Raw genomic sequence first — 12050 nt, 5'->3', positions numbered from 1 at the left:
CACAGCAAAGACAAACTGAAGTCAAAGCCACCATCATGCAGACCAGCAGTAGCCAGTGCTTTCACATATCCAATAAAAAGTGAGTAATCTTGTTTCACTTCATTATTTCATATGAATTATATTAATGAGGGTTAATGCACTAAAACATTGTTCACCAGCATGAATCATTATCACACATTATTCATTATCACCCTTTTATTCATTTTTCTGCATAAAATAGAGACCATGACTTGTTTTTGCAATGATGCAAAAAAAAGTGAGGTCTCTGTGTTCACCTTACATGACAATCTATGAATATCGGCTACAGACAAGTAAAGGAGGAGAAGCCTTCAATGAATGTGTGTGTGTGTGTGTGTGTGTGTGTGTGTGCACGGTGCCTCAAAATAGGTCTCTTATTAAAAAAAATCCATGCATTGATGAGAGAAACGATGACAACCTGGAAGAGGAGGAGGATCCAAGTGAATATTGTGATGGTTTGTAACTTTGTAATGTTTAACGTGTCGATATCAATACTTCAGCTCTCATACGTGTGAATATCATGTTATTGACCTTCAGTACAAATATACTGTATACCTACTGTAAGCCCCGCAGCTACAGGTGTGTGTATTGTGTTTATAGGAGGTTACCATCCTGTACAAGTGGGAGATGTTTTTAACAAGAGATATAAGGTTCTGTCCAAGCTGGGATGGGGTTACTTCGCTACTGTGTGGCTTTGTGTGGACCTCAGGTATGTGGGAAACCTTTTTTAGTATGTGTAAGTGTGTGGGTTATTACTTCCACCTCAACATGTTAGCAGACAACAATATATATATATATATATATATATATATATATATATATATATATATATATATATATATATATATATATATATATATATATATATATATTATTTATGTTATTTTTTTTGGGTGTAATGGTACACGTATTGATGCCGAAATATCGGTTCGGTATCGAATGCAATCCTTTTTACATGCAGAACATGGCTAAAATCTGAGTTCCCTCATGAATGTATTAAGTGGCGGATCGCAAGTATGTTTAGTCTCAACCTCGCACTTTAAGTGCATTTATTAGTATTATTATTATTAAACTTGAAAACATACACAACATTGCCAGGGATAATAAAAATTAGAATTAGTGCAGTGTCACTGTGGTTACTCACTCCGTACAGGAAATAAGATTTGTTTTGTGCATGCAAAAAAAAAACGCTAAAGAATCCATAGCGCAAGTGTTAGCCACTAACCAGGAAGTGGCTAGCGGCTAATGTTAGTGCTATGGATTCTTTTTTATGTCCAGCTTCAATAATTTCTCTTAATTTCGCTTGGTTAAATAATTGTATACATTATTTAACCAAGCGGGCAAAATGTAATCTGTAGATCACAAATGTTAATATAATATTATAGATTAAACATTTTTTATTTATATATATATATATATATATATATATATATATATATATATATATATATATATATATATATATATATTTTTTTTTTTTTTTTTTAAATCTATAATATTATATTTTAACGTGTGTGTGTGTGTGTGTGCGTGTGTGTGTGTGTGTGTTAGATCTGGAAGGCATGTAGCAGTAAAGGTCCTGAAAAGTGGACCTGGTTTCTCACAGGCTGGCCAAGATGAGTTATCACTACTGCAATGTGTGAGCCACTCTTGCTCTTTCTTTCATGCTTTATCTCTCTCAACACAACATGACTGTTGCTCTTGAACCTTCAGGCCAGCGGTCTCTCAGCCTGCCACCCTTTGAGAGGACGCATTGTGCAGTTGCTGGATGAGTTTAAAATAGCTGGTGTTAATGGCATCCGTATCCTTTTTTTACCCAGCAATAATCCTACTTTAAATATACTGTATATATATATATATATATATATATATATATATATATATATATATATATATATATATATATATATAAAGCAAATCATTCATACAACTCGTTGACTTTTAGTTCATTTTCCCTTTGAACCTATCTATAAGATTACCATTAGCTTAATTCCAGTTAGAATTCAAATGTGGCTTGGAGTGAAATGAAGCGTTTTAAAACTTATACAGTTATACAGATGTGTGTCTGGTATTGGAGTTGCTGGGGCCAGATTTACAATGTTGGCAGGTGTGTTTTGGTAAACCTGGTCTCTCACTTGCATGTGTCAGAAGAATAATCACTCAGGTGAGTAAATAGTGAGAAACAACACAATTAACATGAGGATATAGTCACTGATATTAACTAAAAACATTCAGATCTTAAAATGAACATAGTTGATATGTTGTGGAAAATTATGTTTTTGGTGGAATTTGATTTTGCTGAAACTGAATTAGTTATTGTTCATATGTTGCACTCTGTATAAAACTGGAGAAAATAGCTAAAAATCAAGTTTTAAGCATTAAGTAGTTTTAATTTTGATTATTGTGACTATTATGGTTTTTAAAAAGTCTTCTCTGTTAATGACTGTTAATAAATGGAAGAAAGTGTAGGTTACCAAAAAAAAAAGAAACAATCTGTTGGGGTGGTTGAAGTGATTCTCATGGAAATCATTAATACCCAGGCTGCTAGGTTTACATTTTATAATTTTTTTATTGCAGTTGCATATTATTCTATCTCTGTACCAATGTTATTGTGGAAAGGCATGAACTGTTTGTCCCGCAGGGGGCCTACGGTCCTGCCACTTAATATCGTTCTGGATCATTAACAGCAATACACAAAGCCACGATACTCCGAACACGATACACAGAAACCCAACAGTGCCCTGATCAATCTTACAACATCTTTATTAAATAATTAAAATGTTTATACTAGGGCTGTCAATCCATAAAAAAAATTTAATCTCAATGAATCGCATAATTGTCATGATTTAACTGATTAATCTTAACTTAGCTGCACATTTTTATCTGTTCTAAATGAACCTTAAATTAATACTTTTCACGTTTTTAATACTTTATTAAAACATGGGCATGGACAAATATCAAATATGGATGCCTAATGCAAATGCATGTTTATTATATTCAGAAAAAAACAGACTCAACAAGGAGCGTTAAAACAAAATATTCTTGTAAATGTTTAAAAGTAATAAGTATAATAAAATCTTAAGACAAATGTTTGGTGATTAAATTTAATTTTTTTTAAAAAGAATTTTTTTAAAATAGTATTTATTTATTTTATATCTGAGTAAAGAAGTGACATCATGAATAAATGAGGTTTTAGTTTAGCATTCTTTATATTTATTTATATATATATTTTTTTTAATGTTTAAACAGAAATGCACTCTGAATTAATTGTGCATTGATAAAATTAGTGCCGTTAAAATTAGTTTGCGTTATTAACGCGTTCATTTTCACAGCCCCAGTTTATACTTTAATTTACATTTAAAATGTCTCATTATTCGATTTTCATAACCAGGAAATGCCAAAGAAAAGTAAGTTGTTTTGCATCAGAGCCACAAAATTGACTTTATTAAAATGAAGAGAAGGAGTTAGCATTATTATCTGTGTTTTTCCAACATGAAAATATTTGTACTACTAAACCTTTTATATCTCGATCAGGACTTTGCAGAAAAGTCACTTGGTTACGTATGTAACTCTAGTTCCCTGAGGGAATGAGAGCTACATCGAAACACTTTGGGGACGCCTCACATTGTTCACGTTGTGAATCATGTTTAATATCCAGCCAATAGGCAATTGTGATGTCATCGGTGGGCGACGTCATCGGTGGGCGACGTCATCGGTGGGCGATGTCACGTAAACCAGGAAGCTACAAAATGGGTGAGCAATGGTAGCGACATTAGCTTATAAAAAAAGAAGAAGGTAAGCGCTGCAGGGATGCAGGGAGTATGGCCCATTGACGCAGCTCTCGTTCCCTCAGGGAACTAGGGTTACATAACATACATACGTAACCTAGTGACGTTCCCTTTAGGGAAGCTTGAGCTGCGTCAAAACGCTTTGTGAATGAGTGTCCAATCACGCCATACTGACCAATCCCTGCCTAGTGTGTCTGAGCACAACAGGCATGCAGGACAGTGGACCCAGGAGTGGCTCTGATGTCAAGGTTGTAAAACCTGACAAAGGTCAGTGGGTTGGGCCAGCCTGCAGTGTTACAAATGTCCTGGAGAGAAACTCTAGCAGACCAGGCTGTAGAGGCCGCCATACCCCGGGTGGAATGAGCCTTGACTCCGAGGGGAGTGGGAAGACCAGAGGACTCATAACACGAAGAAATGCATCCACAATCCATCTGCTGAGCATCTGCTTATTAGCTGGAAAACCTTTCCAATGAGGGCCCTAGCAGAGAAACAGCTGCTCCGACTTCCATGATGGGACACAACCCATTGAACCCGGCGAGGAGAGGACCCGAACCGAATCGAGTAACCCCTCTCTACTTTGTGCAGGACCCACCGAGATATGTCTTGCAGGCCTTCCCAAGATGCCTGGAAGTCTGATCGGGAACCAGGCTCTTGAGGCTGGCTTCTGATCCTTTCAAAACAGGTGGGGAGATCCCCTGCAGCCGTGAATGTTTCTTGAGCAGGCACGGGTCCCCTCCATCCTCAGTGGGGACGGAAGAAGTCCATGGTGGAGGGAGACTGTGCTCTGAGGCACGTCTTGTGGGAGAGCTAACAGTTTGGCCTTCTGGTGGTGTTGAGGAGGTACGGGCACCATATCATGAGGTGTAAACCGCCCGCCCCGAAATAGGGCGTTCTAATTGTCAGGGCCGCTGCACCACTGCCTGTTTGTTCGAGGAGAGGACCACCCTCCGGTTGGCCGACTTTTTCAATTTGGGCTTCACACTGCCCAGCCATGTTGGGCTGGGGCTGCGCCCACCAAGCAGCCCCATGAGAGCGGCAGGAAAGTAACACTGAAATGCCGCCATGGTCTCCTGAACCTGTCGCCGATCGCCCTTTCCTACAGCATTACCTGAACAGGCCAGGATAAGCCACCCTTATCCCCTGTCAGGAATCTCCACTTACAGGGTGAGCAACAGAAGCCTTTCTACGGCCCGCGTCATAAATTGGGGGCCCTGAGGGTTAGGTCGCAGCACGACGTAACTCCTAAATCGCCAGCCCCAGAGTTGAATTCCTCGTCCATCTCTCACAGCAGGTCAGCCTGGTATGCTGGAACACACTCATCATGTGGAGGCAACCCCCAGCCTGACCTGCCGCCACGTAAGCCCTACCTACTAGAGCCAAAGTGGCTTTTGTAGGCAATATCAGAGCCTTCAGTGATGCATCACCTGGGGAGAGATAGCCAGCTAGCGACTCTTCAACCCTGGACATCTCCCCATAGTCGCACTCCCTGAACCTTACTACATTCACGTATAGCAGGTTAAGGTACGGGCCGCATATGGGGTCTCCCAGTACCTAGACAACACAGGCTGTGGGGAGTCTGTGGGCTCACTAGCACCAGAAAATTCTCCCTCCTCGGAGGAAGAAATACGGAGCTTCGTGTTACACGTGCCGGATGAAGGAACCGCCAAAGCGTGTGCTTTCCCTGGGGAACGGGAGCTCGGCCCAGCAGGAGAGGCTTGCGAGGACTCATCAATCTCCATGCCTTCTGCTAGGTTGGCCCACGACCTTCGGCGTCTCTTCGCCGAATGATGCGGGGCAAGAAGGAACACAGTCAAAATTCTGCTTGCATTTAAAGCTCATGGCTGCACAGATTCACACACACAAAGTGCTTATCTGAACAAACAGAAGCTAATGTCGCTACCATCGCTCACTCATTTTGTAGCTTTCTGGTTTACGCGACATCAGCGCCGATGACATAACAACTTGCATATTGGCCGGATTTTACACATGATTCAGAGTGTGAACAACGTGAAGCGTTCCCAAAGTGGTTTGATGCAGCTTGAGTTTCTGAAAAGAAACAGCCTCTTTACTTGAAATTGTTTCCAGGTGCTCGAGGGTCTTGACTATCTGCACACACACTGTAAGATCATCCATGCAGACATCAAACCTGAGAACATTCTGCTGTGTCTGGGGCAGCAGCCTCTGGCACACAAGACACACATTAATCCTGGTAAGAATAAGGATGACATAAATCTTACAATACATGAATGCATTTAATAAGTTTGATTTATTTGATCATTTAATTAAAATTCTATAAATTTTGCTTTTTCTGCTTTGTAAACAAATCCAGAGAAGATTTCAGTGAAAATCACAGACCTTGGTAGCTCCTGCTGGGTGGTGAGTAGTAGGCTTCAAAAAGAAGAAAAGTAATCGTTCTTATGAAAAATACAATAAAATTCTATTTTTCTATGTGTTCCAGTACAAGCACTTCTGTGAAGAGATCCAGACCCGGCAATACCGTGCTCTAGAAGTTCTACTGGGTTGTGATTACGGGCCTCCTGCTGATATCTGGAGTTTAGCCTGCATGGTGAGTCACTAGTCAGCTGTCATCTCCTGCTTGTCTTGTGCACACCAATATGTCCTGATGTGTTATGGGACATTGTCAATGCCGAAAACAGATTTTATTAACTATGCTGCATCTGGATCATACTTTTCACAGTGCACTTCAAAATTATCCAAAGAATGAAGCTGATCATTAACAATTTTTGCAGGCAGCGATATGGTCATGTTGTAGTCACATTATGTGTTTATGCATACATTTTATGGTAATTTCCTCCTGTTTTTAAAATAATGAATCAGTTATTGTGGCAGTAAAATATTAAATAAAATGGTGCGGTATGTCAGATTGTTGTACTTATCCTTTAAATTCAATTGGTAAAAAATAATAATAAAAACCATTAATTGTAGCAGTATTATTTTGTATTTATTATTTCATTATTATTTTACCATAAGATGCATTAGGGTTATTTCCAAAAGTGAACTGATATTTTTTTTATATTTGTTGCCAGATCTGGCCCTGATAATAGACAAACACATTTGAACCAGGTAAAAGAAATGGAAGACATCATATTAAAACTTTTAGCCTGACTCCATTCTATTAAAATTCTAATTTTAATTTTATTTGTCACATACATGCTTTCTTTCTAGAGTTTGCATAAATGCAGAATCTGCATTCAACAAAAATTCTGCAAAGGTGAGGAGAAAAATATAGCAAATATAGCAAAAACAAATATACATCAAATGTGAAATACAGTCAGTGGCAGAAACAGTAGGACTTATTTTGAATTATTTCATATTATTTTATATAAAGTGTAGACACAGCTATTCCTGGCTAACAGCAAAGTTTTAAAGCTGGTATGAATGTAAAAGTAAACAGAAGAATATTTAGATTTTTAGTCAATAGCCACATCATTTTACAATAACCTTCTAACAGGGAATAAAGATTGAAAGTATGTTTACATCATGCTATGTTTATATGTAATAGCTTTTCTGACCTTTAAAACTTGAAACTTAAATTATGGCCAGATACTTCTGTTTATATGATTCTACCATAACTGGACTTAAATCCTAAATCGATCCTGAGGTTAGGGAACTGACCAGGACTCCATCATGTAACCCCTACTCTGTTGTTTTATCAAAATAAATCCTTCTGGTAATGTCATTCACTGCAATGATGTCTAAAATGTAAAATGTTCGAAGACAAGTAATGTTTCCTTTCCTTTTAACAGGCTTTTGAGCTTGCCACTGGTGATCCTTTATTTGAGCCCAAAAGTGGGAGGAATTTCTCTTCAGAAGAAGGTGTGCAATGTTGCTACATAAAATTACACATCAATACCAAATGATTAATAAAACAAATAAATAAGGAGCATTTATATTTCAGACCATCTAGCCCATATCATTGAGCTCCTGGGAAAGATCCCTGCATCAGTGGCTTTGTCTGGGAAATATTCATCAAAGTACTTCAACAGAAATGGTGAGTGAATGAAGGGTTTTAAAATATTAGAGTGAAGCTGTCTAATTATTTTTATCTATTATGCATAATTCATGTGTTATCAACTTTTAAATGCTTAAGCTATTTTTGATAATCCTGAAAGCATTGTATACGCAACACATTGTGCTTCATAACAGTAATATATGCATAAATGCACACTTTTGTGTACTTTGTGTAATTAATTTTATTAGACTGCTGCTTCATTGTGGCTTGGAACATGCACATGGAGCACCAGCACTTCATTTATAAATGAATTCCATGTGAGAAGTGTAAAACACATGGGTGCTAACTTCCCAAAAGCTTATATAACTAGTAAATATCCACAAAAGATCTCTTAACACTTCAGAAATATTAACTAATATTAACTTCATTCATTTTTTAATATTCATCTCATGTCAGTAATCGAGTATTTCACTCTCTTCTCTATTCATGTAAAGATTATACAATACTTCATCCAGTCTTTATCGGCATCTCACTGGATTAGATTTGAAGCTTACATGAATCCTCCAGCATTGCTTAATCTAATGTTTATGCAGTGATTGTGCATGTTTTAAGGACCAATGTGAATGCATATAAAATGTCTGCTTCCCTGATACTCCACGGTTTGTTAATTCATTTTTCCCTATTTTTGACTTATGAACTAACACAGGAGACCTGAGGAGAATTGCTACCCTTCGTCCCTGGGGGTTGTATGAAGTCATGATAGAGAAATATCACTTCCGTCTTCAGGAGGCAACTCTCTTCTCTGATCTTCTGCTTCGAATGCTCGACTTCCTGCCAGAGCAGAGAGTGACAGCAGCACAGTGTCTCGAACACCCATGGCTGAAACTGTGACCTTACATTCCCTTTTGAATGTCATAAACCTTTACATTTTCATTTGAGATTTTATACTTTTAGATGTAATGTTTTTGGCACTACAAGGTTTGAAATTCCTTCACATCAATATCTTCATTCTATTTTGACTTTTTAAACAGTGATATTTTATATTGGAGCCCAGGAAAGACAAGCTGTGAGGATAAAGGACAAAATGTCAGCTGAAATATGAGCTATATAGAAAGTACAGCTCTTTTTTTACATTGTTATGAATAAATGACCCTAAATAAATATTTCACATTCAATAAAATGCTGCAAATGCTTTATAATATTTGACATTGTATATGCCACTGTATGCTCACATGATTGATCACATGTTCTTAATCTTTCACACCTGTTTCTTGGCACCCCCAATGTGCAAAAGTCTCTCTTTCACAGCTCTCTTTGTCTCACATTTGTCTTTGATGGCCACGGTAGTCTCTCTCAGGCCTTTGGTTTCAAAGGTTATGTTCATGTTTAGCTTTTTTTAGCTTTGCAATTTACGTGAAAGTAATACTACAAATGTACAAATGACATTTTTAATCTACATTATATTCACAGTTTGCAGCTGCTCTCTCTCTCTCTCTCTCTCACATGCTATTTACATGCTCATAAGTTTACCTCAGTGTAAGTGAAGATCACTTATAAAACTTATTAAAAACTCAAACATCTTTGTTTATGCTTATAAATACATATAATTTTGTCCATGTTTTATAAGACATTATCATTATAACCAAAATATTTAAATATTTTTCCCCTAACTTTACTAAAACCACAGTAAAATAATAAAACTGTTTAAATTAACAAATAAAAGTGGGAATATACTATGAACTAGTGTATTGTGGAATTATATGCTATGTACTTGATTGTGTAGTACCTGGATTTCAGATTAAATTTCAGAAAGGATGAGTTATGGTATAAAGAACCAGAACAGCCCCTGTAGGAACTACTGCAAAAGGATAACAGAATGTTTGCCCTAAATGTTTTGCCCAAAAATAACATTTCAACTTTAATGGTCTTCTCAAGTCTTTTATCAGAATTAAAACAATTCTAGACACTTTGCCTTTCCAAGTTGAAGCTGCCAAGGTTGCCAATCCTATTTAAGATCCCACACTTTACCAAATAGTATTTCCAAATGTTAAGTGCTTATTCTTATTTAATTTCTCTTAACACTAGGGCTAGTACACTAATCAATTTCACTGTTTGATAGAAGCAGATATCACTTGCTTTATCTCATCCAATCACCATGACTTTTCTCACAAAGTCAAATTTTAGTGTTAGTGAGAAGTGTTTCAATCCTAAGATATGAGTGTTCTCTGGTTTTCTCACGTCCTCCTTAAGATCAGTGGACTGGCTATACAGTACTAAATAGACAATTTACATTGGTTTACAATCAACCAATATAAAGTTTGATAGCCAAAATAAATGACATTTTAGCTATTATGAAGTGGATGTGATGTATCTTAGTAGTTAACTGTGTACATTAGTAAGCTAGCGAAATCACTATAGCTAATATTAACAAAGCCCCACAATTCTGCTTATTGCCCCATAGAACCCAAGAGAGAGCACAACTTGTTGCCTGATTATTGACTGTTACAGAAGTGGAGGGTTGAAAATATGTTAATATTTCTCCTCCAAATAATAAAACAAGCAAATCACTTTTCAGACAGAATATTCAAAAGTGGCAGCCACAACAACTGGCCAATAGTTATGCATGCAGGAGGTGAGAATAAAAGTTCTAATTAGAAAGGCCCAAAAAGGAAGTATAGGTCACCAAAACATTCTGTAGGTTTAAAATTATGCGTACATGAAAAGGTTTAATCTGTGGAATAATTTATACTTTTGTCTGAATAATAATGTACATTATAAAAACAAATTTCAGTAGAAAATGATATTGCTAAAAGATTTTTGTATACTTCAAAGCAAAGCTGCTTTAATATAATGCCTATTGTTAAAACTCCTTCAGGAAGTGCAACACCTTTAAAACAATGTGACACGTTAAAAGTTTTAAAACACCTCAATTTTTATTGAAATTTATTAAGTTTAATGTTTCAATGTACTCTGAAATTTGATTATAGATCATATAAATATTTGGACATGAAGAATTCAGGGAATCATTTGGTTTAGCAAAATTCAATCTGACTTTTTTTACTCATCAAAGAAGCCACCTTTTGCAGATATAACAGCCAAACACAATTGTGACATCCTTTTTTGTAGGTTGTTTGGCTTTATCCAGTTTATCCCAAACTAGCTTGATGGGGTTTAAACTGGGAGACTGTGTTGCTTATTCCATGATTTGAAGCCTATCAATTTGTTCTTTTCTTCTAAGGTAGTTTTGACACAGCCTGGAGGTATGCTTTTTGACATTATGCGTTGTAGGATAAATCCCTGTCCAACAAGACATACCAAAAGGTCTTTGTTGATGGTGCTGTTTACTCTCAGCAAGTTGCAGGCTTTCTTCCAGTAGTCCACCTATGGTGCCTTATGGCCCAGGCAAGCCTCTTTTTCTTATTTTGCCATCTTAGTAATGGCTTTCTTACTTTTAGTTGACCTGTCAAACCTACAACTCAGAGTACTCACTTCACAGTTAAAACTAAGACTTTAAACATTGTTAAGCTGTGCTTGAAGCTGTGGTTCTGTGAGCCGACCATCACACAGTCTGTTGACTCTTGTCCTTGGAAACTTGTCTTCTGATGTTTTTTGACTTTGGTCTGCCACTGTCAAAGTTTCCTCCAGTTTCCAAGTGTCTTTTGATAATGTAGGAAACTGTACTCACTGACACCTTGGCTTCATTTGCAATTTCTTTAAAGAAAAGCCCAAACTTTTATGGGTTATAATAGTCTGTCTGTGTTCCTTTGTTAATTGCTTTTTTCTCACTATTTTGAGAACAATATATTACTTCCTGCAGTACAACACTGTCCAAATATTGCAGTAGGGTGTAGTAACACAGTCTGTTCGAACACTGCTTTAATACAGACCAAGGGTTTGCAAGTAATCAACAAAAGTTAAGACACCTGTTTTTTTTTTTTGTTTTTTTTTAGCCTCAACTTGTAAGTACAAAAAACTTCTCTGCCAGTTTTTCGTTTACTTTTGTTCCATTTCAGGTTATTCACTAGAGTTTAACTGCTTACATTCAATTAAAAAAAGGAAACAATTGTAGAGTATATTTATATAATTCCTAGCAGCTGATGTAAGCTTTTTATAGTAGAGATCAACTGGCTGATACTTAGGAGGTCTTTCTTGCCTTTGACTCAGATGAGTCCCTTCTCTAACCTCCAAGAAGTCCAATTACAAAGGGCAATGTAGGTTTGAACTGAATTAGTGTTGGAGCTATGTTGAATGCCAGTTTGGCAGCTGGCTCT

General features: G+C 36.9%; 1 protein-coding gene across 1 annotated transcript; it reads left to right on the top strand.

The window, feature by feature from the left end:
* si:ch211-220i18.4 (SRSF protein kinase 3) lies at window positions 1–9458 on the top strand. The gene is made up of 12 exons (XM_046868963.1): window positions 1–79; window positions 388–473; window positions 619–727; window positions 1570–1657; window positions 1732–1819; window positions 2076–2182; window positions 5892–6015; window positions 6136–6182; window positions 6265–6372; window positions 7574–7643; window positions 7726–7818; window positions 8486–9458. Exons 1-12 carry the CDS (start codon window positions 36–38, stop codon window positions 8668–8670), a joined length of 1149 nt encoding a protein of 382 aa, XP_046724919.1. The 5' UTR covers window positions 1–35; the 3' UTR covers window positions 8671–9458.
* Window positions 9459–12050: the final 2592 nt, after the last annotated feature.

The sequence above is a fragment of the Silurus meridionalis genome, chromosome 16 (genome assembly GCF_014805685.1).
Source record: "Silurus meridionalis isolate SWU-2019-XX chromosome 16, ASM1480568v1, whole genome shotgun sequence".
NCBI lineage: Eukaryota > Metazoa > Chordata > Actinopteri > Siluriformes > Siluridae > Silurus > Silurus meridionalis.
This window is presented reverse-complemented; position numbering and strand designations above follow the sequence as displayed.

Excerpts from the sequence above, each read along its gene's own strand:
- si:ch211-220i18.4 (XM_046868963.1), top strand. The coding sequence starts at position 36 with ATGCAGACCAGCAGTAGCCAGTGCTTTCACATATCCAATAAAAA. Across the intron at positions 474-618 it reads TCCAAGTGAATATTGTGATG|GAGGTTACCATCCTGTACAA; the intron begins GTTTGTAACTTT and ends TTGTGTTTATAG. Across the intron at positions 1,820-2,075 it reads AGCTGGTGTTAATGGCATCC|ATGTGTGTCTGGTATTGGAG; the intron begins GTATCCTTTTTT and ends ACAGTTATACAG.